This window comes from Loxodonta africana, chromosome 15 (genome assembly GCF_030014295.1).
Source record: "Loxodonta africana isolate mLoxAfr1 chromosome 15, mLoxAfr1.hap2, whole genome shotgun sequence".
Taxonomy (NCBI): domain Eukaryota; kingdom Metazoa; phylum Chordata; class Mammalia; order Proboscidea; family Elephantidae; genus Loxodonta; species Loxodonta africana.
The window spans coordinates 15,346,333-15,373,036 of NC_087356.1; the positions used below are offsets into that span (position 1 = coordinate 15,346,333).

Here is a 26,704-nt window from a genome sequence, read left to right on the forward strand (position 1 = left end):
TTGAGGCGAATTTTTAAATTTTATAACTTTATGTTTGAATGTCTTAAAATCATGTGCTCGTGCTACTTTTTAAATTTCAAAAACAAGTTAGTAACAAAGAGCCTCGAAGTAATAAGCAAAAAGGCATGCATTAAACCCCTAACTTCCTTTGTCTACTCGGGGTCCGAAACAGGCTGCCCGCCACCTAATCACTGCCCTGGGAGAAGCCTGGGTGAACCGAGGAATCTTGCCGCGAGTCGCGCCGGGTAATAACCTTAAGCCCTCTCGAACGCCCAGGGGAGAGGCTTCTGGAGCGTCACCGGGACCGCTCGAGCCAGATCATAGGGGCGTCCCGCACTCCCGCTCCAGGGAAAGAGGGGACCGCCTGGGATTGGGTGCACACAGGGGCGCACGTCCCGTTTTTTTTTTTTTTTTTTTCTTGGAGCCCTCGTGGTGCAGTGGCTAAGAGCTACGGCTGCAAACCAAAAGGTTGGCAGTTCAAATCCACCAGCTGTTCCTTGGAAACTCTATGGGGGAAGTTCTACTCTGTCCTATAGGGTCGTTATGAGTAGGAATCGACTCAAAGGCTATGGTTTTTGTTTTGTTTTGTTTTGGTTTTTGGCGGCCCTGCCAGACATCAACTTTTCCGGCGCCCCGGTTCGCTTGGAGTGGCGGTCCTTAGAGCGCGGAGGCTGTGCGTTTTGGGTGCTTGCTGCGCGTCGCCGCAAACGCGTTCCAGGGTTTGAGACTCAACAAGCCGCGCGGAGAGGGACTGCCTCACTGCCCTGATCACTCAGAAACTCCTGCCGCAGTGCCCTCCACCCCGACGGGGACTGCAGCGGCGCCTGCGAAGCCCGCGGCGTGGAGGGCAGGCGTCCAGACCTTCTGGCCAGTTCGCGGAGGAGGAGGCCGCAGGCTGGCGATGGGCGCGCAGCCACTCTTGGTGGATCACCGTCTCTGGGCCCCTCCTTACCCTGGCCAGGCTGGGAGAGGGATCTTCCGGCAGCCTAATTGCCCCGCCTCAGCCTGGGACCCCTCCCGGCTTCGCGCGCCCGGCCCCCCTCGGCAGCAGTGTACCATCCCCGGCGGATCCCTTCCAAACCCTCTTGCAGAAACAGGACCCGCCCCTTTCCCGGCCTCGGCCAGTGGGAAGCTGGATTGGGCTGTAGGCGGAGCCGTCCCGACCCCGCCTCCTAGCCCCTGGCCAATGGGCGGGGCGCATGGGCCGGCGCCGGGGGCCGCTGTCGGCTTTTGCACACCGAATGAGGCGCGCGGGGACCCGGGCTGCGCAGAGAGCGCGGTGCTCTTGCAGCTGCTGCCGCCGCAGCCACCGCCTCTCCGGGCCTCCAGCCGCCGCCGTCCCTTGCCCCCTTGACAGGCCAGCTCTGCGCTGTTCCCCGGTGCCACGGCGGGGGCCGTTGCACGGAGAGTGAACTTCGGGGGCAAGTCTCAACGGACCTCCCCAGGCCGACTGACCGGCGGGCGGGCGCTCAGACAGACCGACAGACCGGCAGCCGGCGGGCAGCATGGCGGTGGAAGAAGAGGGGCTCCGGGTCTTCCAGAGCGTGAAGATCAAAATCGGTAAGGACCTCTTCTCCCCCCGGGAAGCAGCGCCGGCCCCCGCAGCCTCCCTCCGGGCAGCTGACAATAGGCGGGTGGGATCTTTGCGAAGTCCACGGGCTGAGACGCCCCCTCCCATTCCCCTCCACCCAGCCCCCACCCGCCGCCCGGCTCTCCGGCCTCGGCTCGCTCCTCCCGGGGTCGGCCCGATTGCCGCCGCGGGGCCCGCCAGGGTCCGGGGCAGAGGCGCCCTCGGAGCGACTGCGTGGTCCCTGGGGTCGAGCACACTTGCGCTCTTTTCCGGAGGGACTGGGCTAAGTCGATCTGTCTCGGTTCCCTCTCTCCAACTCGCACCTCTAGGGGTCTAAGCCGAGCGGTTCGGGGAGAGCGAAGCCCCCAGCGCCTCCTCTGCGCCCGAAATTCCTGGAGACGCGCGGTCGGGGGCGGTGGGATTCGCCGGCGCTGAGGGGTGGAAGTCTGGTGCAGGGTGCAAACCGGTCCCGGCTCGGGGGTGTGTGCGTGAGTGTTTAGGGGTCTGTTTGGGTGTGTATACTTCAGGAGCCCAAGCCACCGACTCCCTGCATCTCCTCTCGGCCGCAGCGCCAGAAAACTTCCTTTCCGGGGGCATATGAACGCTCTTCCAAAGGAAGGTGGGCATTGTTTCCGCGAGGCGAGCGCGCTGGCTGCCGAGCGCATCCGTTCCGCCTCCTGATGGGGCATTTCCCTTCCCTAGGCCTGTCGGAGTCTTCGCTCCCCGAGTCCGGCCGGCGTGCGCGCGGGCATGTACGTGTGTGTGTGTGTGTGTGTGTGTGTGTGTGTGCGCGCGCGCGCGCGCGCGTGTGTGTCTGGAGGGCGCTTTGGCCGAGGGCGCCCGCGGGGCGGGGAGACACCGGAGCTGCCAGCCACCCCCTCCTGGCGCTTCCCTCGGTTTCATTGAGAACCCGCCGCCAGCAGCCGGCCCACGCCAGGCCTGCCATTCAGGCCGCGGTCACTCCTTGCAGCCTCAGCTTTTCCCACTGGCCAGTTAGGGCTGGATTTCAGCTGGGCACCGAAGGGAAATGAATGCAGATTCCGAAGTGGGTTCAGTGGGAGGAGGTCGCCCAGGACTGTTGTGTGCGAACTCTCCCGGGTTTCTCTAAAGAAATTTGCTTTCTCCTCTCCTCTCCCCTACCCCCCAGGTCTACTTTATCACGGGAGAGTGATGAGCAAGGTTTTGTTTTTTGCTTTTTCCCAAACAGGATTGGTGCCTGGAATGACTTTTGCACATTAATGTGCGTTGATTTTGGCAGAGGGCTTTGGGGAAGCTAAAGCAGTTACCCTGTCTTCAGGATCCTTTTCACCCACTAATCTGTTTCATATCTCAATCTATTCACATATGGAAAAAAAAAATGCAGTTAGGGGAACGGAGCCAGGCACCCAGTGACTATTTAAGCATCGGTTGTTGATGATATTTGATACTATCTGAGGAATTCCAGCTACCCTCAATCAGCGTGTTGTTTCCTGTCTGATTTATTTTGGTTTAAGGATCATTGCTGAGACACTGTTTTGATATTCGGCTTAGAAGCTCAGCAGATAGGATGTGGCAACACTTCAGCTTTGAGTAGTCTACACTTGAGAGGGCTTTCTCTTGTTTATGTGGTTGAAATCTCTTGTCACTTTCATACTGAGAAATTCAACATTGTGCTCTACCTCAAGTGTCTAAAGGATGACCCCACTGTGGCCGGCAAGTGAAAAGCCACAACATTGGCTCTGTTTAAAGGTTATTCTGTCATATTCCATTTTCTGAAGTTCTGTTCAGTCAAGATTCCTGGGTGAATTGAATGAGCCCGGTGTAGCTGTGTGAGGAAGGCTGTCTTTTCTTAATAAGGGACTGACTGGAGGTTGGGCGGGAGGGGGAACTTGGGACTGGGGTATGACTATGAAAGAATGTTCCAAGTACACCAGGCAGAAATCGGTATGACTTTGTAGTTCAGGTCTAAGACAGCCTGCCTCAGTCTCCACAGCTGTTTACTCAAGGAAGGATTCCAGTGAAGCATTAAACAAAGAGAATGTATTTCTTGCCAGAATGGCATAGTAAATAAAACAGGAGGGCAAGGAGAGATATCCAAATGCCCAGGGGGGCACAGCTGATAGATAGGTCAGTGTACCTCAGCTTCACATCTGACATTCATAGAAGGGATTTCCAGAGAGCAACATGGAGGAAGCTGATTTGGAAGGAGGGAGGCTTGAAGAAGCTGTTTGATTTGGCTGTTCTCTCTTTTGTGCTCCACTTTAAACAAGCGAGCAAAGCACCCTGGCTCAGTTGAGGATTAGTGCAATGACTAGAACATCTGCTGTCTGATCCCACGTGGGGACTGGGTATTATTCAAACCTTTGGAGACCACTCCAGTGTTGGGGGTTATATCACCGGGGAAGGGTGGCCACCTGGAAATGTGCACATACCAGCCATCCGATTCCTTGGATGTGGCTTGAGCCCTGAGAAGCCCCTGATTCTTTCACCTGTGAAACGGCTCTTCACTTTCAGGCCTGCAGGAAGGGGGGCATCTGTGCCCCGCCCACCATAACTGGGGCCCGTGCAGGCGTCAGTGGCTGTAGGAACAGAAGAGGCAAGCTTCCTCTTGAGTTTGAGCATAGAAATGTTTGAGGCTGTAATGCTGAGTTAGAGCCTAGGTTGAAGGTAAATTGCGTAAGCTTGTTTTGTGTTATAGTCTCATTTCCCCCAGCCTAAGACTTCAGTATGGCGCCATAAGTGAAAGCCTGTTAGTAGAACTGGAGTGAAGGATTGGTCTGGAGCATGGACAGGTGGTGTGCTGAGCGCTTCTCATTTTTTCCTTAATCCTCTGTTTGTGACCAACCTTGGCTCTGCCTTGCTTTGCCCAAATGTCCCCGGTTGTAAAGACTCTGACAGAACAATAAGTGACACTATAGTAAATTTTGAGGAGAGGCAGATATGCTTTACACACACGTACACACACTTTGTTTCTCTCTCATACATACTCTCGCACTGTCACACATACACTCACACACACACTTTCCCACATACACACTCCCTCACACATACGCTTTCTCAGACACACATACACTTTCTCTCTCTCACACGCACACACTCACATACACACTCCTTCACCCATATGCTTTCTTACATACACATATAGTTTTTCTCTTTCTCACACAAACACACACATACTTTCTCACATAGACACGCCCACACACATATGCTTTCTCACATACACATTCTTTCTCACACCCACACACACACTTTCTCACATACTCCCACACACATATGCTTTCTCAAATACACATACACACTCTTTCTCTCTCACAACACACACACACATACACTTTCTCACATACACACTCCCACACATATGCTTTCTCACATATACATATACACTCTCTCTCAGACACACACACTCTCACATACACACTCCCACACACGATTTCTCACATACACATACATACTCGTTCTCTCTCTCTCTCACACACACTTTCTCACATACACACTCACACACATATGCTTTCTCACATACACATACACATTCTTTCTCTGTCACAACACACACACATACAGTTTCTCACATACATACTCCCACACACATGCTTTCTCACATATACATAAACACTCTTTCTCTCTCTCTCTCACACACACACACACACACACACATACACTCTCACATACACACTCCCACACATATGCTCTCTCACACATACACATACACACTCGGTTTCTTTCTTCCTCTCTCTCACACATACACACTCACACTCACCCTTTCAGTATTCTGCAGAGGCAGTGTGGCCAAGCAGATACATTAATCTCTGAGACTTGTTTCCAGGCAAGTTGGCTGTGTGCCCTGTCTTTGCTATTGACTTGCTGGATGACCCAGGGCAAGAGTCTTCCCCTTTCATTGCCTCATTTTTCTATTAGCAAAATGCAGGCAATTATTGTCGAGCTGCCAACCGAGATCCGGTGAGAACTTATAAGACAGTGTTGTTCAGGGTTAGATTCATGCCAGCCCCCTCCCCCACTCCCAGATAAAGATAAAAAGAAAACTTCTCCATAAAGTAATACCAATAAGCAATATTACTACTACTGTTGCCAAGAAGAAAGGTAGAACGTTTTTGGCAGGATGAGGAGATTTTTTTTTAGGTGTGAGGATCCTTGGCCTTTTTAGTTCTTAAATAGTTTTGAAAGCCAATGATGGTGTTTCGTCTCATTCAGAGGCTTAAGCTGGGGAAAATAGGAAGAACGTCTTCCTTTTTTCTCCTTCCTCCTTCTTCGTCCTTCCACCTTTAGCAAATGAGATAATACACATGAAAGTGCCGAATAAAAGTAAGGTCATTACTTTTAGTCCTTGCCTTGAAGACTGTTGCTTTCCTTATTTAAATCTTGCAGGGTTATTTTGGGCATATTCTGCACACTTGAAAGTCCTAAAGCTTATGTATCTTTGGTAACAATTACTATTATTTTTATAACAGCATCTCAGTGTGTCATGTAAGACTAAGCACACACTTCCTATGAGGTTGTTACTTTGAGGAAGTGTACTGTTCTGACTTTCCATGAGTCAGGGCTTTAGAACCTAAAGGGAAACAACTTGAAGATTTGTAGGAGATGATTGGGTAGAACCCCACAATGAAAACACTTCTGCTTGGCAGTATTATTTTGGGCCCGGCTCAACTCCAGGCATTGCAATATATCTTTATTTCCCAGTGATATTTTCCTTTTCCATAGTGTTTACTGCTCGTTTTTTAAAGTGTCATTTTATCTTGATAAATGTGTTCAATAAAGAGCAATATACAATGGTGTTTCTCTCAAACTAAAAACAAAAAAATCCTTAACCTTACATTGTCTAGGACAAGAAAAGTCCTCTTGAACTAATAGGCTATTGTGACTTGAATTTTTTTTTTTTCATTATCAGGTTTGTGGAAGTAATTCTGATTTGAGTGTGTGTGAGAGTGTGTGTGAGCATATGTGTATTTGTAAGCCCCATTTGAAATTGTGTATTGCCTAGTTTTTTGTTTTAGATCTTCCTGTGGTCCTCCCAGCCTCTCCTTCCCACTAATACCATGATGGTGTTAGGGTTAGGTGAAACTACAGTGCCCCCGTGCCCATCCCCTTCCTTTAGTCATGAAGAAGTTGGAGTCTAAAAAAGTAAATGGTCTTGGTAAAGGGTGTTCAGTGAGTTTGTAGCAGAAACAGGATTAGAGCCCAGGTCTTGAGAGCCCTTCATCACCCTACCCAGTCTAGTGTTTTTCTCCTCCATACCGCACCACCTACCTTAATCCACCACAAAGTTACAGATGGGGCTTTGAACTCGTTCATTCATGGCCAACAAAGGGAAACTGGAAGAAACCTGAATTTTTAAAATTTTGGTGATCCGGAACGATAACCGGAATGAGAAAAATGATGGGTCGAAGCCCTGGAAAGGGAGACTCAAAAGAGGCATAATGAACCCTTTCAGCAGCCTGATGCTGGAGACTGGATTATTGCTGGGACTGCGGAGAACAATACACATTCAAAGTGGCATGGTTGGTGGCCATCTTTGAGCTGGGCACCATTGTTTCCTACTCCGCCAGTCAAGAGATTTGGTTGCTATGCAACACGCACGCTGCCCTTGTTTTCTAAGAGGAAGACAAGTTTCTAGCAGGGCTTTGACCCGTGACTTCCTATTCCAGTTATCATACTGGTTTAGCCACATTTAAAAAATTTGGATCCATTCGAGTTTTACTTCATTGACCATGACTGAACTGGGCAGAACGGGTTCAAAGCTCTGGTTTCAAATCTAACCATTACAAAGCAACTCTTTTTAAAATCATACCATAATTTATTGTTTTTATAGCAGTCACTGAGTTTATGATAACTCCCTGATCCAGGACTTACATGAACACAAGAACACAGTCCCACAGTAAGGAGTGGACACCCCTCAGTATATTTAGTTTATGGAAGTGTCCATATGGCCACATCCTTGGTGTGACCCTTGACAAGGTTATTGCTGTTTTACGTATGAAATTGAAAAGGCCCATGATAAAGCAACTCTTTTTAAAACCACACCATAATTTATTGACCTTTATGCTGATCACTCAATTTATAATTATGGAATGTAAAAATAGTTTAAATTTGCCTTTATAGACCACAAAATGTACATGAGATGTATCCAGTCCTGCTAGAGAACTATGTGCAGATAATCCTTATATTCCTAGAAATAAATATGTATGTTGCCCATATACTGAGAGAGCCCATAACAGTTAAGCATTCAGCTGCTAACCAAAAGTTTAGTGCTTTGAACTTACTCAGAAACTCCAAAAAACCCTATGGGGCATTTCTACTTTGTCACATGGGGTCTCCACAGCACCAACAGCAACAACGGCCCATGAATACGTTGAAGGCAGCAGATTAAACCTGCCTCTCACTTTTCCAGTTCACCTACCCTCCTCCTCCTCTTCCTGTCATCTCTGCCTTTGCTCACCTTACACATCTCAAATCGCAGTAATTAGCCTCCAGTTCACTCTCACCTAAAGCAACGTATGCTTTTATCCACATTCCTCTTCCTCCTCTCTCTTCATCTCTTGTTCCATAACCTTGGGAAATTCCCCTTCTCTTCTTTCTCTAGACATCAGCTTGAGCGTGGTATGGCTAACCCCTGTGTCAAAGAAAAAGACATTCATAACTTGTGAATGAAATTGGACAAAAATGACGTGCCCCTGCCAACAATGTGACAAGCCCTGGGAAGGCTCACATTGGCCACCTCATCCTCTCTTGATTAAATGTTCTTTTCTTTAAGTGCCGCGTGAAAGATACTTCGAAAAAGAGCCAAGATTTCATAATCGTTTGGTTTTTCCATTTTTCCATAGTTGGTAATGCAAGAATATTAATTTCTGCTCTTGTTATTTTAAATGCCTGTCTGTACTTTGTGATAGTCTGCATGGAATGACCTTCTAGCTCCCTTCCTGCTCTATAGCTCAAATACCCTATTTTGGCTAAATTAAATATTAAATAGTCTTTAGAGAAGGCCATTCTGGGAATCTAACCATTACGTATGGCATTGTTTCCAATTAAAATGAATTCTTTCCATTTTTAATTTGGGGACTATCTATTTGAAATCATTTTCAGTCATGAATGAGAGTGAAGAGGTCTGTAGCACTTAAGATACCAAATGCCCCACCAACTGCTCTGGCAGGGATCATAATAGATGGTCCTGGATCAAGCGGGAGAAAAATGCAGAAAAAAATTCAAATTCACCAAGAAAAAAAAAAAAACAGACCAGACTTGCTGGTCTGACAGAGACTGGAGAAGCCTTGAGAGTATGGCCTTTGGACACTCTTTTAACTCAGTACTGAAGTCATTCCTGAGGTTCGGCCTTCAGCCAAACATTAGTCACTATGAGTTGGCCCTATAGACCTGTCTAATCTTTGACTGAAGGGCGAACCTCAGGAACGACTTCAGGAATAAGTTAAAAAGGTAGGGTCACTGTGAGTCAAAATCGACTCGACTGCACCAGGTTTTGTTTTGGTTTTGGTTTAAAGTGCCAAACAATAACATGCTCAAGGCACATGCTTCGTAGTTCAGTCATGTGTACGAGACTAAGGGGTATATGGGCCTGAAAGCAAAGACGAGAGGGCAGGAAGGGACAGGAAAACTGGACAAATAGAAACAGGGAACCCAGGGTGGAAAAGGAGAGAGTGTTGACACATCATGAGGTTGGCAACCAATGCCACAAAACAATTCCTGTATTGTTTAATGAGAAACTATAACGTGCTCTATACTTTTATCTAAAGCGCGCGCGCGCCCACACACACACACACACACACATAAAGGTATCGAATGCCATTTCTACTGTTTCCTTTTCCTTCTTTGTTGCAGATGTTTTTCCCTTCTGTCACTGGCTGGATCTTTCTGCCTTGGATCTGGCACAGTGTCTCCGCTGGTGCCCCCCTGGGCTCAAAACATGCTCTGATGTTCCTTTACAGCGAGATTAGAACTTGGCCTTGAAGAAGGGCCTGATGGCAATTTGGGTCTGAAACAAATATATCGGAACTGACAGTTCCTCCCATTCAGCCGAAAGTGGCCATGCAGGTTGTTCGAGAGCTGTTCCTGGGGCTCAGGTGCTGGCTTGCTTTCAGCTTGGTGCTCTCCCTCTGCCTAATCGCACATGAAATCTCACCAGCTGGCAACTTGGTCAAGGAAGTGGAAATGGTGTTCAGGAGGTAACTTGGTCCAGGCAGTTACATCGGTGAGATGAGACTGGGAACAGTAGTCAACAGACTGAATTATAAATGAGGCTGACTCCACAGTTTAGGGTCAGATAGGAGCCTTGGACGGAAGACTGGTATCCTGAGGTGTCCCTGGGCCATGTCTGAGTTTGACATCCAGTTAGTAGATACGGGGGTGGCCTGGTGAAACAGCCCGGGATTGCAGGGGTCAGAAGCTCAGGGCTCTAGATCTGGCTCTGCTAAACGTGTGATATGCGACACTCATTTACTGCATGAGGGGGGGGCAGTAGTGTAGTGTTGACTTAGATTGCGATCCTGGCTCTGCCACTTACTACCTCGGTGACCTTGGGCAAGTTATTTTCTTCTTTGAGCCTCAGCTTCCTCATCTTAAAACTGGAGGTAGGTAATATCTACATTACAGGGTTGTCGTAAGGATCAAATATTTAGATGATGGCTTACTCAAATTTAGGTAATGGTTCTCAAGTGCTAAGCATCATCAGTTTTAATAAGTTAAAATAGTCATATCTTTACATCTTCATAGGGCTAAGGTCAGACTCACGTTAGATAAACGTTTTGTGAATATAAGAGAGTATAGGCAGTCCCCCGCTTATGAACGAGTTCTGATCCTAAGTCTGTCTTTAAGTCGAATTTGCACATAAGTCAGAACAGTTAGTTATGGTTCTATCCAACATCAGTTAGACAAGTGTTTGCCTTTGTTAGTCAAAAGTATATAATGTATGGTGTACTTTTCTATGCATAAAAAACATTGAAGAAACATTTCCAGATACACTAAAACACCTTTAATATAATAATACAGTAGTAATGGTAATAATGTTTTGATGCACGTCACAAAGTAGCACCTGTTTGTTTTGACGAACCATTGTATGTACCCCAAATTTTTAATAGATTTTATGGGGGCTCATTTAGGTTGTGCATAAGTTGGACACTCGTAATTCGGAGACTGCCTGTAATGTTATTCACTCCCCCACCACCCCACCCCATGTTCAACACAGTGTAAGGAGGGAACCTTGGTGGCCACACATGGTTTTGGGCATCAGGGAATATATATTCTCCTGAGCTTTCTGATGCTAAAATTAACTTGGATATTCTTTTAACCAAGCTCAGCTAGCTGCCGATGCTATTTTTAACCTCAAAAGACTAATGTACGGAACTGGGTTCTACCTGGGGAAGCAGCATAGGCCCATTGGCTAAAGGTAATTTCAGCCTTGTGGCTCTAGCTTTTGCCTGGGGAGAGGCATGGATTTTTTCTCTGTATGTCTGTGTGTGTGTTTGGGGGGATGTAAGTTTTCAGTGTGTACTTTATGTATATCTCATTTTAATTTATATTCCAACAGCTCTTTGACTTTGAAGTTGAAGAAACGAGACTCATAGAACTTAAATAACTTGCCTGTATTAGCATCCTAGGACTACAGTGACAAAATACTTTAGACTTGGTGGCTTAAAACATTGGAAATTTATTGTCTTACAGTTCTGGAGGATGGAAGTCTGAAATCAAGGTGTTGGCAGGATCATGTTCTCTCAAGGCCCTAGGAGAAGCTCCTCTCTGGCTTCTTCCAGCTTCTGGGGGTTCCTGGCCATCCTTGGCATTTCTTGGTTTGTAGAAGCATCACTCCAATCTCTGACTCTGTCATCATATGGCCTTCTTCCCTCATGTCTGTTTGTGTTTTCTCTTTTTATAAGGACACCAGGCATATTGGATTAGGGCCCACCCTACTCCAGTATGACCTCATGTTAACTAATAACGTCTTCAAAGATCCTATTTCCAAATGAGGTCACCTTCATAGGTATCAGGTGTTACGACTTCAGCATACCTTTTTGCGAGGACACAATTCAACCCTTAAAACTACCTGAAGTCACCTAGCCTGTAAGAGCTGAAGCAGGGATTTGAACCCAGCTATGTGTGACACCGAAGTTCTTGTTCTTTGTACTACTTAATGCTATTTCTCAATTTAGATGGCTATTTCATTTCTCCATGTTCTTGGATTTGAATGGGGATAGAGTAGTGGAGGACCAGGAAAGAGAAGGAAATCAGCTTTTAGGGACAAGAAGAGTATTCATGAGGGGAAGGAATTGGGGCCACTGGTTTGTGTGGGATGGAAAATGGGAGACATGCTTGCCTGGGAGTTTCTGTGTAACACATAGGGTCGCCAGGAGTTGGAATCAACTTGGTGGCAACAGCTTTGGTTTTTGGAACCATTCTTTCCAGATTCCAATGATCAAAGGAGAAGGCCTTCCTAGTGGCCGCTTTGGGAAACAGGAGTTCCTTGGGTATTCGGCTGTGGAGAAGGAGGGTGTAACCAACAAGACTTTGAATTTGAAGACCAAAGACTGAGTCCTACCTCTACTTCTTGCCAATTCTGTGACTGTAGATGAATCTGCTAACGTTTCTCTGCCTTGTTTTCTTCATTTCTCAAAGTGGGGGAATAATTCCTCCTTTATAGAGTTTTTGCAAAGATTAACTAGATGTGCGTGTGTGAATAAAGGCACCTCATCTGCTCAGATCTTTATAGATATGAGGTATTATTTCTAGTATAGTTTGAAGCTATTTGTTCTCTTAACCTTGTACCAAATAATGGAGTTCTACCTACCTACGTGGAAACCCTGGTGGTATAGTGGTTAAGAGCTATGGCTGCTAACCAAAAGGTAGGCAGTTTGAATCCACCAGGCGTTCCTTGGAAACTCTGTGGGGCAGTTCTAATCCGTCCTATAGGGTCACTACGGGTCGGAATCGACTCAATGGCAACGGGTTTGGTTTTGGTTTTTACCTACCTAACCTACCTACCTAGAGCCCTGTTAGCACAGTGAATAAGAGCTCAGATGCTAACCAAAAGGTCAGCAGTTTGAATCCACCAGTTGCTCCTTGGAAACCCTGTGGGACAGTTCTACTCTGTCCTGTAGTCGCCATGAGTTGGAATCAGCTCGACAACAGCAAGTAATGGAACCAACCTACCTAAATAAATAAATACTCTACACTTAAGTAAGTGGAATGGGCAATGAGAGGTATAAGAGTTCTCAAGTGAGAGAAGTTACTTTTATTCGGGCTGGTCGGGAAAGGCTTCTGGGAGAAAGTGGCTTTTGAGCCTGCTCTTGAAGAATGGATGGTGTTTTGAGAAGGCAGGGAGTCATTCAGGCTGGGGGTGGCATTTGTGAAGATGCAGAACTGAGGCAAAATAAACAGCTTTGGGGGGACAGTATATGGTTTTGCTGGAGTGGGCAAGTTCTATTGGAAGGGTGGACTGGGTCACACTGTGGTGGACCACCTAGGAACTTAGACTTCACATCCTGTAGGTGCAGGTCAGCCTCTGGAAGTTCTAGGGTGAGAGAGGAGATGTAAAATCATGGGGAACTTGAGCTGGGAGGGACTTTATTGATTATTTAGTCTTTGCATCCCAAAGTCAGAGTCAGAGTCTATACTCACTAGAGTAAAGAACTTGAAAGGTGCCCTCAGCATAACTGGAATGTTCTAGTTTTGACCAATAGGTAAAGACCATGGACAAGAATGCTCATTGCAGCACCACCCATAAAAAAAAAAAAAGGCAGTTAAATAAATGAACAAATAGAAAAAAACTGGAAATGAAGTAACTGGGAGGAGAATGGCTGAATATACATCCACACTATGGAATATTACACAGCTATTTAGAGAAATCAGTCAGAGCCAAAGCCACACCAAGTGACTTGTAGGATTAGAAAGATAAGCAAGATGGAGAAAAGTCTATTTAATGTCATAGCCTTAAAAAAAAAAAAAAAAGTATATGCAACTATAAAAATAAAGACCTACACAAGTCTATTAAATGGGTTCCCTGGGGTGGAGAATGTTTCTTTAGGAAGCAGGAAGAGAAAAACAAGGAGAAAAAAAAAAAAAAGACGTTCCAAAAAACAAGTATCTGACCATATTTATGCATATATGTAAAATTATGTATGAGAAAATTATGTATATGTATGGGTAAATGAATGAAGAACAAAAAGTAGAATTTTAAAAATCAACAACTTTAAAAATTAAAAGAACATTCCACAGAGAAAGACACTAAGGCCCAGGAAAATAAAATAATTTATTCAGATTAAAGATGGCTTTTCTGCTGGAAGAGTAACTTTTCTAGGAGCAGAAAATGCTACTGTTGACTCCTGAGTTGGTGGTGGAACGACTCTTGTGTTTCCTTCCCCCCATTTTGTAGATTTCATGTTATTTTATTAATTTCTAAAGATGAAAGGATTGCTGACAGAAGGGGCTATGGTATTGTAAGAGTCCAGAGAGGAGGGAACACCAGCTGGAGGAAGCGAAGGCTGTTGGAGCAGAGAGGACCAGCCTGGCTCCTGAGAGGGTCCTCGAATGCCAGGCTCAGACACACTATGCTGGGGTTCGGTTCTCCCAGCCTTTGCTTTTAGAAAAGGTGGGAACAGACCTTCAAGTGGAACTCTGACATAGGATCAATGAGAATTTTAAATGATTTTGTCTGCAATAGACTACTTGGTTATTTTATATATATATATATATTTTTAAGGTGAGGCAGCTTTCAAAATTAACAATGCAATTCATCCCAACTTCAGTACAAGTGCACATTACGTGATCATTTAGACTCCTTAGAAACAAAAACAAGATAAAGTGTCTTTGGCTTCCTTTTGTCCTGAAAATCATTCCTGGGCTCGATCCATGGGTCTGGAATCTCAGGAAACTGGTTCTCAGCAGGAGGGTCATTAGGTCAAACCGAAGTCTCACTCACAGCATTGAAGTGTCTGGGAAGCTTTTGGTTCCAGTGCGTATTTTATCTTGGTTTGAACTGATAGACCAAGAGGACTGTGGAATCACAAATAATGATTCCTCATTCTGTGAGTGTTTCCAAATAGTAGACATGTTTCTGCACGCAAGTCTCCTTTGCCGTTCTCTCCTGGGCCAGAGCTTTAGCCATTCTGAAATTTGGCATCACTAGCTTCTGTTTTCAGTGAGCTGGAACCTTGTGTTGTGAATAGTCACTTATCAGAATTTAAGGCTCAATTTAGTTCCTTTTGGAGACAGTCAGTATCCTGGTAGAGCAAGAACACTGTTAGCAAATGCCACATCTTTAAGTATTCTAGAACACACTATAAAGAAGCATACGCATTTAGGGAGGGCTGGGAAAGAAGAGACAAAAGCCTGGCTTAGGATTCTATGATAAATCCGTAACTTTTATAGGAACAGAAAATAGTACTCTTGACTCCTTAGTCAACAGAGGAATGACTTGTTCTTCTTTTTCCCCTTTCTTCATAGATTTCATGTTATTTTATTGATTTCCAAAGTTTTAAAGGATTGCCAAAAGAGCCCTGGTGCCACAATGGTTAAACCCTCAGCTGCTAACTGTAAGGTCAGCAGTTCAAACCCACCAGTGGCTTCACGGGAGAAAAGATCTGACAACCTGCTGCTGCACAGATTACAACCTAGGAAACCCCATAGGGCAGTTCCACTCTGTCCTGTAGGGTCATTATGAGTCAGAATTGACTTGATGGCACACAAAGATAGCAAAGAATTGCTGATGGGATCGGATCACAAAAGTAAATAAAGGGTCTGTGTCTTTCTTAGATTCACAGTGACTCAGAGTGTCATCTCTGCACTGTAGAAGAAAAACCTGATTCTGGAGACTCCATGCATTCAGCTGTGGTGCTTTTCCTAACCAGATAAACTAGACTGCGGCGGTGCGTCAGTGCCGCGAAGCAGCAGTCTATTTACTAGCCAGGAATTGCTTGTTCCATTGGCGCCTGCTTCAGTGCCAGGAGCAGAATCACACCTGTGGCATTTTTTCTGAGCCCCATCTTCTTTTCATCCTTTGCAGACCACTGCTTTTGTGTTGATGTAATTCTGGAGCAGGTGATAGTGAGGCATGGGGAGCCATATTTTGGCATAAATGAAAAGGATCCTGGGTAATTTCTTCTGTTCTCTCTCTTTTTTTTTTTTAACAGAGCCGAAGTTTTCTTTCGGACATTTAACAAAGTTTAGGGTGCTAGTTATTCTTGTATTTTGTTTTTTTCTTGAGCTTTATTATTTGTTGTTGGACTTCATAGTTTAGAAAGTGACAGTGCGGATCTGAATTAGGTGTGATGTGTCCATGGGCCAGTCTTCCTTGTGTGTTGAGTTAGAGCCAATTTCCACTTCCTGGTTATGTTCTCTTATTGGTATTTTTTTCTATTTTAAGAAGTCATGCAGAATTGAGCCCTGTGGATAGCTGAAGACAGCTACACATGCCCCTCTAATCTTCTTTTTAGCTTTGTTGTATTTTATTTTTCTTCCGAGGAAAAAAGATTGCACTTTCTTTTTTAACTCTTGTGTGTTCTCTTTTTGGCTTTAAATCTAGTTCAGGAAGGTACTAGAGAAGCCAATTTGTTCTGATTTTGAGTACTTCCTCTGTATTTTTCACTCCACCAAAACCAATCATAGCTTATGGAGCCCAGGAAAATGCCAAGGAGAAGAAGCAGAGAGCTCTTTGCAGAATATTGCTAAGTTCTCCTGGTAAGTTGTAATAGTTCTGTGAGGAACACAGGGCAGCTATTTCTAACTCCACCTTCCTCCAAGACGTAGGGAAGCTCAGGGACTTTCCCAGGGTCATACTCACAGCAGGCTTGTACCCAGCTCTGCCTAATAAGTGTTTAAAGGATAGAGATGTTGGCGCCATGTGTCTGTGACTGCCAATGTTATGTTAAGATGACTTTCTAATTACCAAAACTCAACCAAACCAAACCTGTTGCTGTCGAGGCAATTCCGACTCATAGCGACCCTAGAGGGCAGAGTAGAACTGCCCCATAAGGTTTCCAAGGAGCAGTTGGTGGATTTGAACTGCTGACCTTTTGGTTAGCCGCTGAACTCTTAACCGCTATGCCACCAGCACTCCTCTAATTACCAAGGCCCCAGCATTTTTGTGGTTTGAATTTAATACTCCAGGTAGGTTAAAGGCCCAATGTTTCACCTACAGGTTATTAGTTCTTCCAGCCAGGTCTGGATGTTGCCTTATGCAGAAAAAGCCCACCTGGGCAGTGCAGGCAGTGATGGCATTGGTCTGTAGCTGGCAGAAGGTCAGGATGGAGTGGAGGACAGTTAAACTCTGGGCACTCTTGAGGGTGTTCCGGCCTCAGGCCCGCAAAGCTTCTGAGCCTATGCTTTACTTAGGACCCAGGCTAAATTGGGCTTTCCAAGGCTGGGTTCAGACTGGGGTACAGGGCTATTAGCAGAGATCCCAGGAATATGAGCTGCTTCTGGAAAATCCATAATTGTGCAGACCCCAGGAGGCTTGGCCAGGCTGCATTCTTGTTTAGAGGCTCTGGGAGTGGGGGCACGACTTACTAGAAACGCTGAATTCCTGGGGAACTTGAGGTTTGCAGTGATCAAACCATCTTGGCTTTCCCATGGCCTTCGGGATGAGAGCTGAGCTGGGAAATCCCAGATCCCTCGGGGCCGTGTCTGGAATGCTCACCCTTCTTCAGGAAGCCCTGCTGTCCTGGCACAGAACTGAGCTCGGAGGAGCTAGACAGAGAACCAGAGCGGCCTTGCGAAAGCTGTCAGCCCTGTCATTCGATGGCAAGACAAGCTGTTGCAGGTTAGACTTTGCCTGTCAGAAACAAGGGCTTGCAGCACCCCTTACTTCTGTCTGCCAGGTCTCCATCCCACAGAGTCCGTCATATCCCTGATGATCTGAGCACTGAGCTTCTTTTCTTGTCCATCTCAATGGTTCAGGACGCCAGCTACTTTATTGCTGTACTCTTCGGGTGAGGAAGTGGACAGGCAGAGCAGCCTAAATCCTGCAGGTTTTGGCAGAAGGGAGGGCGCTGTGGCTGCTGCAGATGGCCAGAAGGCAATGGTATCCAACAGCTCACTGTTGCTCTGGGTACCATACTCCTTAGGCACCAGGCCATCATAGAATGCTCCCCATATCTGGAGGACGGTGATACATGCCATTAAGGAGTCAAATGGGCACAATACCTGGAATTCCCACTCCGGCCAATCATTAGGTGACTGCTTTCTGTCTCCTGGAGGCCACTGCTAATATGTGTATTTGCTACTCAAGGTTTACCCTCTGTATCTAGAATAGATTCATTTTATCTGATGTGAGCTTGTGGAGTCAGCAGAAAGCTCTGCTATTATTGACCTGCTGTATGACCTGGAAAAACCCTTAACTTCTCGGATTCTCCTTTTACCCCATTGCTTTGTCTGTTAAATTAGAGTCTTGGACCAGATGATCTTTAAGACTCTTACTGCCTCTGAGATTTTGTGATTTGTGGTCAGCCACGTGGGCCCCAGATCTTTGTTATCTTAGGGGAGCTTTCTAGAGATGAGGCCCCATAGCCTTATTGTGTTATACGATTAATTTCCTGTGGGAAGGAGAGTGATTCCAGGGGTGGGGGTCATGCCACCCTTCTTGTACTTGGAGGATCAAGAAATCTCTTGGACCTTATATGTTTTAAACCAGTTGCCATTGAATTGATCCCAACTTGTGGTGACCCCATGTATATCACAGTAGAACTATGCTCTATAGGGTTTTCAGTGGCTGATTTTTTGGAAGTAGATTGCCAGGCCTTTCTTCTGAGATGTCTCTAGGTGGCCTCGAACCTCTAGTTAGCAGAACCTCTAGTTAGCAGATGAGCCCATTAAATGTTTTCACCACCCAGGGACTCCTTGTGTATATTACAGTTACAATAATGACATTCACAACTAATTAACAATTTTTAACTCAAGATCTTTGGGAAACAATTGGATATTTTTATCTGTATTATCTTTTCTTTCATTCTTCAAGATATTATAAAGCAAGGCAGAGTAAGGGCTAACTGACTATGAGCTACACATGTAATGCTCTCGCTGAAAGCACGTGCATCACTGCTCAGTATGTCCAGGAGTTGGTTTGGTTGTTGGACATCATCAGGGTTTATGGGAGGAGTGAGGCATTCAGGAGGCTTCACACAGGAAACAGGAAAATGTTGAGCTGCACCCTGTGAGCCAGGGTGAAAGGGAGGATTTAGATTAAAGGAGAGAATTGTTCATTTTTTACTTTCTCACAAGGTTTTCTCCTGTAGTAGGGCAGTCCCCGGGGTTACCAATGAGACTCATTACTGATTGTGTCTTAAGTTGAATTTGAAGGTAAGTTGGAACAGGTACGTAGGATTCTTAGTTAGACTTACTTTACTGCAAGAAAAGGCCAGAAGCCTTTTCAGTGATTTAAAATCTGTACATGCAGCGAGTGAAGGGGATTGTGATGAAGAATTTGTTGCAAGTAGGGGTTAGAGGTCAGTTAGGAGGAGCCTTGGTGGCCCAGTGGTTAAAGTGCTGAGCTGCTAAACTAAAGGTCAGTGGTTCGAACCTACCAGTTGCTCCGTGGGAGAAAGATGTGGCAGTCTGCTTCCGTGAAGATTGCAGCCTTGGAAACCCTAAAGGGTGGTTCTGCCTTGTTCTACAGAAGGCGATGGGTTGAGTTTCGTTTGGTTTTAGGGGTTGGTTCAGTCATGTCAGAATGAGGACAAATTTACATAGCATGAAAGGGCAGGTAGGAGATGTCCTAAGTCGGTCATTCTTAATCCAGGGACTTACTGTGATTCAGTTGCCACGTGCACAGGCCCTTGAAACTGTAGAAGTTGTAGAGGTCAGGGAAGGTGATAAGGAGAGCCAGTCAGCTGGCTGACATTTACTATTCCTCTTTACCCAAGATCCATGGTACCACAGAATGGGGCCAGCCTATGTTGAGTCAGATGTGTGGAGTTTAAAAATTGTTCCTTGTTTCTCAAAAACCCTTTGCTGTCGAGTCAATTCCGACTCCTAGCGACCTTGTGGGACAGAGTAGAACTGCCCCATAAGGTTTCCAAGGAGTGGCTGGTGGATTTGAACTGCTGCCTTTTGGTGAGCAGCTGAGTTCTTAACCACTGCGCCACCAGGGCTCCGGTTTCTCAAGCAGGTCTTAATCTTTTTTGTTGTTATTGTTTTCACCAGACATGGCTGAGGCATGCAAACACACTCCAACAGTCACACGGCTCACCTCGATTCTCAGGAGGGTTCTCTGTGTGTGTGGGGGGGGCGGGGGGCAAGCCCACTTGGGAAGCACCTGAGTTTGAGAAAGCCCCAAGGGGGTTTGTGTCTGCCCCCCTACCAGCCCCCTGCGCTTCACTTCCATTCTCCTTTCACCAGGAGGCTGTGCTGTGTCTTGTTTTCTCATTGTGACGTGAGGTCTTCTTTTGCAATTCTTTCTTGACTTTTAAATATTTTGTATCTAAGAAATCTTTCAATTTTTAGACCCGCAACTTGAATTTTCTCCTTATAAATTTTTTTTCCTTCTTGTTTCCGACCGTTCTCTCCTGTGGCTGTGTTTGCAACCTTTGACCTGCTGTGATGCCTAGACCATCGACATTCAGGACACTCACAGGCTGGGTGTGCCCCAAGGATTATGTCCGTGTCTCGTCCTCTGATGCCACCTGGGCTGTTCTGCTCAGGAAAATATGGTGGAATTCAAGTGAGGGTGACATTATCCTAGGGATAAACAAAAAGGAACTCACTGGCAGATGGGTACTTGAGCTGTAATTAATAAGAAATTAGCAGTGACCCACCTCACTATTGATTATAGCACAGCGCCGGCGTACTGGGGTACATGCTCTCCTGCAGCTGAGAACTAAGGTCTACCATTAACAAGTTGGAAAAAGACAGCAATCACATGCATGGCTCCATGAGTTCTGATGATTAACAGTTTCTTCCACTTATTAACTTTGAGGCAGGCTCAGAGAGAGTTTATATTTAGGGCTCATGTTTTATACCCAATTTTATTGGTGGAAATCCTAGAAACTAAATAGTTTATTTCTGTGAATGTGACCTGCAGTTTAGCACTGCCTCTGGGTGGTGTGGAAACCCTGGTGGCATAGTGATTAAGTGCTACGGATGCTAACTAAAAGGTGGGCAGTTCGAATTCATCAGGTGCTCCTTGGAAACTCTATGAGAGATTTCTGCTCTGTGCTATAGGGATGCTATGAGTCAGAGTCAACTCAACAGCCATGGGTCTGGGTGGTGTGCAAACGGTTAACATGCTCAGCTGCTAACTGGAAGGTTGGCAGTTTGAGTCCACCCAGAGGCAGCTCGGAAGAAAGACTTGATGATCCACTTCTAAAAGATCAGACACTGAAAACTCTGTGGAGCACAGTTCTGCTCTGACACCCACAGAGTCGCCATGAGCTGGAATTGACTCCACAGCAGCCGGTTTGCTGGTTGGATGATACAGAGAGCCTCGCTCTAAGAGAGGGAAGGAGGGCTTTTTTTTGTGGTACCTGGTTGTTTCTGTGCCCCTGTAAGTTACAGATTGCTTCTGGTTGTTCCCCTTATCGTTCCAGTTAGAACACCTCCCTCAAGAAATCATAGAAGGTCATCTTCAGAAAACTTCAGTGTGGTTTCTTGTATTTCCCAACTGGTTCCAGGATCCATCTGGAATCTATGACATTCCTTCCTTTGTTCATCATTTCCTGCCCCATTCAGCACTGCGTTAAGTAATTGGAGAAAGGATTTCTCGGCATTTGGACCCAAGAATGTGTTTATATATGTCCTGAGTGAAATTAACAGATCATGTGGAAAGAAAACAAAACAAAAAACCCACTTTTTAATATGTTCTTGCTAAGTATCTTGCTTTATTTGTTTATTGTTTTATAAAGTGTATTTTAAGGATGGGGTGGGTCAGGAGGGAAGGCAGAAAGAAAGAGGCAGATGACCTGATTGACTGAATTAGACTTTTTCGTTTCATTTTCCCCAGATCTTTATTCATTATGACTAGTAACTAGTTCTGTGTTTCCCTTTGGTGATACTCCACACCTCTCTCCTTGCCACTCAGTATGGGCATGGCTTTTGTCAGTGTTCATATTGGTAACTGGACCAGAACAAGTCAGTGAGGTGAATGAAGAAAGTAAGCTGCATTCAGGTGTAGAAAAAACTCGGAAAACATGAAGTAATCCTGAAAGGTCAGCAAGGTGAGGCTCATACTGATCCTTCAGGTTCACATTAAAATATATTACATATATGGAATATATATTCTACAACAGGTACATAAATATGTTCCCATATTTGTTAATAACAGAAACCAAAAAGCAAAACCCGAACACTTTGCCATTGAGTCAGTTCCCACTCATGGTGACCCCATGTCTAATGGGGTAGAACTGCTCCACAGGGTGTTCTTGGCCCTAATCTTTGCAGAAGCAGATCGCCAGGCTTTTCTTCCACGGAGCCGCTAGGTGGGTTCGACCTGTCAACTTTTAGATTAGCGGGTAAGTGTAAGCCATTTGCGCTACCCGAGGGCCTTATATATGCTATCAGCCAGTTAAAATACATAATTTACACTTATTAAAAATAAACAAAATGAAGCTGGTGTAGTGGTTAATCTAAGAAGTAATTTGTGTTTAATATGGAAATACATTTACATTTATCTTTGGGATGGATTTGCTATTCGAATTACCTTGGTGAAGCTGATATTAAAATACATGGGTATTTTTAAAATATGATATATCTGTTAATTTTCAGTAGAGAAGGCTGGATAATGAGGTAGCCAGGTCTGTAATAATCATCCCAGATTTGTGGATGGGCAAATGGATGGTGTGAATTTCTAAAGCTGTGACTTACCCTGTAAAAGCTAGTCCACGTTTTAGTATAATTAGTCCTTAAAAACGGCAGTAGTATTATTTTTCAAATAAAATATTTCAGATCCATTTGGAAATTTTTTTTGTATACATCTGATCTAGGAAATATTGTGAAGCTTGTAAGTATGTGTGATGTGAACTCTTTGATTGTGTATGTCAGTATTTGGGGGTTGGATTAGGGTGGGATAGAATTTAGAAGCCAGTGTAAAGTAGATTATTTTTTAGGGTCACCAAAAGCCAGTGCAAGAACTTTGATGTGTTAGTTGTAAATATTAGTTGGAGCAAAGTTATTTTTCAAAAGTACTAAAAATATTCACAAATGCACATAGGTGGTGAGTCTGAATCAAGTAGGCTCAAAATGAACTGAAATCAGCCAAAAAGGAGTGGGATCTGAGTTTGCCCACGATGAATTTTTTCATTTTAGTTCAATATCACCGTCAGATGCTTTATGTGGGCCTTTGGGAACAGTAAGCTGTTTGGGGATTTCACAGGATATGAAGAAAGCATAGGCTTTGTCCTCCAGGGTTTTCCAGACATGGGATAAATAAGACAAACCCATTGACCTAGTCACACACTTACGGGAATAATAACCGGGGAATTTTCAGGTCACTTGGGCAGCATTTTCAGGTCCCACTGGGGAGCGCTCCATTGTGCTAATGAAAATTGAGATGAGTCTAAGTCATCGCTCTTTTACTCAAATAAGCAAAAAAAAAAAACTTAGGTGTAAACACACACATACATACACACACACACAGAGTATATAATGGGTTTTCCAAATTTGGAGAATCTCCAGAAATGGTAGAAACTTTCTATAGAGAAATAATATCTTTAATTATATAAAAAGACCCTTGTAGAATAATGGCACTTTACTTTTACCATTAAAAATAAATTAAGCATTAACTCAGATGTTTTTGTCCTATTTCACCTATTCTAAGGTGCGATTTTTCCTGCCTCTTAACAGCTCCGACAAAGGGAAGCTTATGACAATTGACTTTAATCGACAGTATTTGTTCCTTTCTTAGTGGCCACATAACAATGGTACCTCTTTCATTGGTGGGCTTCTTGGATTCCTTGCAATGTGACATTTTTATTGGAAAGCTGAAGTAGGGAGCCTTAGGGATGGGGATCTGTATATTAATACGGTGGTTTCCTGTTTTGCTTATCCCAGGATATGTTTTATACATGTGTGTTTCAGAGTTGCAAATCACCTTTAGGTCATATAAGGCCTGTTCAACCAGGGGGCAGGCCTGGTGCGAGAGGAGCTGGGTATCTGAGACAAGCTTCGGGTCCCACATGGGTGGGGTTGAGTCACACACAAGCAAACACGTGTATTTTAGTTTTTTGTCTTTTCTTCCACTTTATATAATAAAGTGGAAGATAAAAATAAAAAAGTTCCTTTTTTATTTTTATCTTTTTGGAGGGAAGGCCCTTATTGCTTTAGTGGCCAGTGAAGGGAGAGAAAGAAAAGTAGTATTTCAGAATATGCACCAGAAATAAGGTTCTCTGAAGCAAGGTGAGGAAAAAATGAAATGCTCACCCCCTTTCTGGAAGGACCTCCTGATATTTGGGGTTTCCCCAGAACCTCAGCCAACCAGGGAAGTCCCCTGTCAGTCTCGCCTCCCTCACCCATCTCTCTGGGACCCCTGCCATGTCCGGTTTGCTAGCTTTGCTGAGCATCCTTCAGAAATCGGAGACCATGTCAAAGCAGGACAGAAAACCCGAAGAAGAGAGGTGACCAATGGCTTTCTCTTTGACACTTGTTCTTAGGTAACTAGCAGACCTCGTTCCTTCTTTAAGAGATGATTGGACTTGCAGAAGGGCAGGGTGACAGGCAGTCTTCACATCCAGTCCTGTGTGAATCATCTGGGTCTAATAACACCGTCTAATCCCAGGCAGCTGCAGTTACCTGGGAGTGAGTGTGTCCAGATAAACAACTTTTATTTTCTTGTCTTTCTCCAGACATTTGGCAGTGTCTGGAGGCTTTTTGGTTGTCACAAGTGCGGTGGTGTTGGTGGTGCTACTGGCATCTAGTGGGTAGAGGCCAGGGATGCTGCTAAACATCCTACGGTGTACAGGACAGCTCCTCCCCTTCATACCTCCCCGCACACAGAGTTACCTGGCTCAAAATGTCAATAGTTTCAAAGCTCAGAAACCCTGGATTAACTAAGGACACTTTGGAATGACATACAGTGTTATGGTGAGGAGAGAAGAGATTGGGGGACAGATTGTTGGACCCCTGGGAAAACCAAGAGTGTGTTTGAATACAAGTCCCTTTTTTGTGTAGGAAATGTGATCTTGAAGAGCTGTCAGTTACGTTTCGGGGGCAGGGAAGAAAGAGATCTCTGTGCAAATTTGCTGATGGAAAGACACCAGTAACATGGACTGAATACATGCTGCCTAATTAGTCTTGTCTAGGGAAACCCTGGTGGTGTAGTGGTTAAGTGCTACGGCTGCAAACCAAAAGGTTGGCAGTTCGAATCCACCAGGCGCTCCTTGGAAACCCTATGGGGCAGTTCTACTCTGTCCTATAGGGTCGCTATGAGTCGGAATCGACTCCATGGCAGTGGGTTCGGTTTGGTTTTGGTTAATTAGTCTAGGGTGTGAATGTGATTGTGAATAGACAGAATTCTGGAATAGAGGCAGTGTGGCATGTGATTAAAAGCACAGATTCTGGAGCCAGGCTAAACCCATTACTGTCAAGTCAATTCCGACTCATAGCGACACTGTAAGACAGAGTAGAACTACCCCATTGAGTTTCCAAGGAGCAGCTGGTGGATTCAAATTGCTGACCTTTCGGTTAGCAGCCAAACACTTAACCACTGGTTATAAATCATGGCTCCACAACTTACTAGCTGTGTGACCTTTGGCAAGTTACTTAACCTCTCTATGCCTCAGTTTCCATATGTGTAAAATTGGCGTAGTAATAATAGCTACTTCACAGGATTGGTAAGAGGACTGAGTGAGCTAATGTTTGTAAAGTGCTTAGTACAGTGCCTGGAAATAGTTAGTCTTATGTAATAATAATAATATTCTTTTCCAATTCTCTCATTACATATAGGAGGAGAATGAGACTTAGGTTAAGTGACCTCGTCAAGGTCACAGATGTCAGGTAGGTGAGTGAAAAGCACTCTTGAGACTAGTAGATTCCTGGAGAGAATATGGCATTTTCTTGAAGTCCTTTAGCTATGTACAGAAAGACCTGGTTGGAAAGGGCATAGAATTTGCAGCAGGGATACCTGGATTCTGGCCTCTGCACTGCTGCTCATTAGCCATATGACCTTAGGTGACCCCTCCAGACCTGCTCACATATATCATTAAGTTGCAACACCCCCGAGGGGACCCCAGGATGCACATAGCCTTGGATTCCCGGCTGGCTTCCCCGGCAGACAGCATTGGGATTTCTTTTTTAAGCGTGCTGGTTATGACTTAAAAGTAAAATATTAACCAAGAGGAATAATTTCACATTTAAATGTAGTTTTCCATTAACTGATATGTCTGTAGCAACATAATTATAGAACAATTAAAAAGGCGTATACAGCCACGCAAGGCTGTTTTTGAGATTCAGTAGGAAGTAGGAAATTGTTAAGAGATGTTACTGACTTCTTGACTAATTACAAAGCATTTAGTATAGTTAAAAAGGAAAAACGTAATAAAAAAAAGACCCGTGCAGCATCCAAGGCTGCGTGTATTACGGAAGAAGCTGGAACATCAGCGGGTTACACTGCCCCCAGTAGATATTACAGGACAATGGGAATTATTTAGCGCATTTTGAATTCTGCCACTGTGTTTCCTGGATTGTTCTATGGTTTTATCTCTATGACACAAGGTTCTTATGACAGGAAGTGGGTATTAATGAATCAATGAACTATTTTGGAAACTATAGGAAGTTACTTATGACTAGCCTTCACTTAAAAAGTAAGCAGGCAATGCCCCCTGCACCCCAGTAAAAAAACAAAACAAAATACTGCTTTTTATGTGTTGAGCCAAAACGGAACCAAACCCACTGCCATTGAGTCGATTTTGACCGATAGCGACAGAGTATGACTGCTCCATAGGGTTTCCAAGGCTGTAAATCTTTATGGAAGCAAACTGCCAGGTCTTTCTCCTGTGGAGTGGCTGGTGGGTCCAAACCACCAACCTTTTGGTTAGCAGCCAAGTGGTTTAACTGCTGCTTCACCAGGGCTCCTATGGGTTGAGCTGCCCTCTCTAAAGGCTGTATAGATGTACAATCGTCTGCGCTAATCTCCCAGCTGTTATTCTTTATGGTGCCAGGTTGTCTTGTACATTCTTTTGCTAACCTTGCATTGGTCCAAATTTACCGATCTCAGCC

The 26,704-nt window shown here is 45.0% G+C and overlaps 1 protein-coding gene across 4 annotated transcripts in view; it reads left to right on the forward strand.

Moving 5' to 3' along the window:
• Positions 1–1,274: 1,274 nt before the first annotated feature.
• The window catches only part of RASA3 (RAS p21 protein activator 3), a 268,967-nt gene continuing 243,537 nt past the window's right edge, over positions 1,275–26,704 (forward strand). Inside the window, exon 1 of one of the 4 annotated variants that reach the window (XM_064268615.1) lies at positions 1,275–1,560. In XM_064268615.1, the coding sequence (XP_064124685.1) occupies positions 1,506–1,560 (55 nt within the window). In that variant the 5' untranslated portion in view covers positions 1,275–1,505. The remainder of the gene's footprint in view (positions 1,561–26,704) is intronic. The other 3 variants (XM_064268616.1, XM_010593593.3, XM_010593594.3) reach the window with 3 other exon arrangements.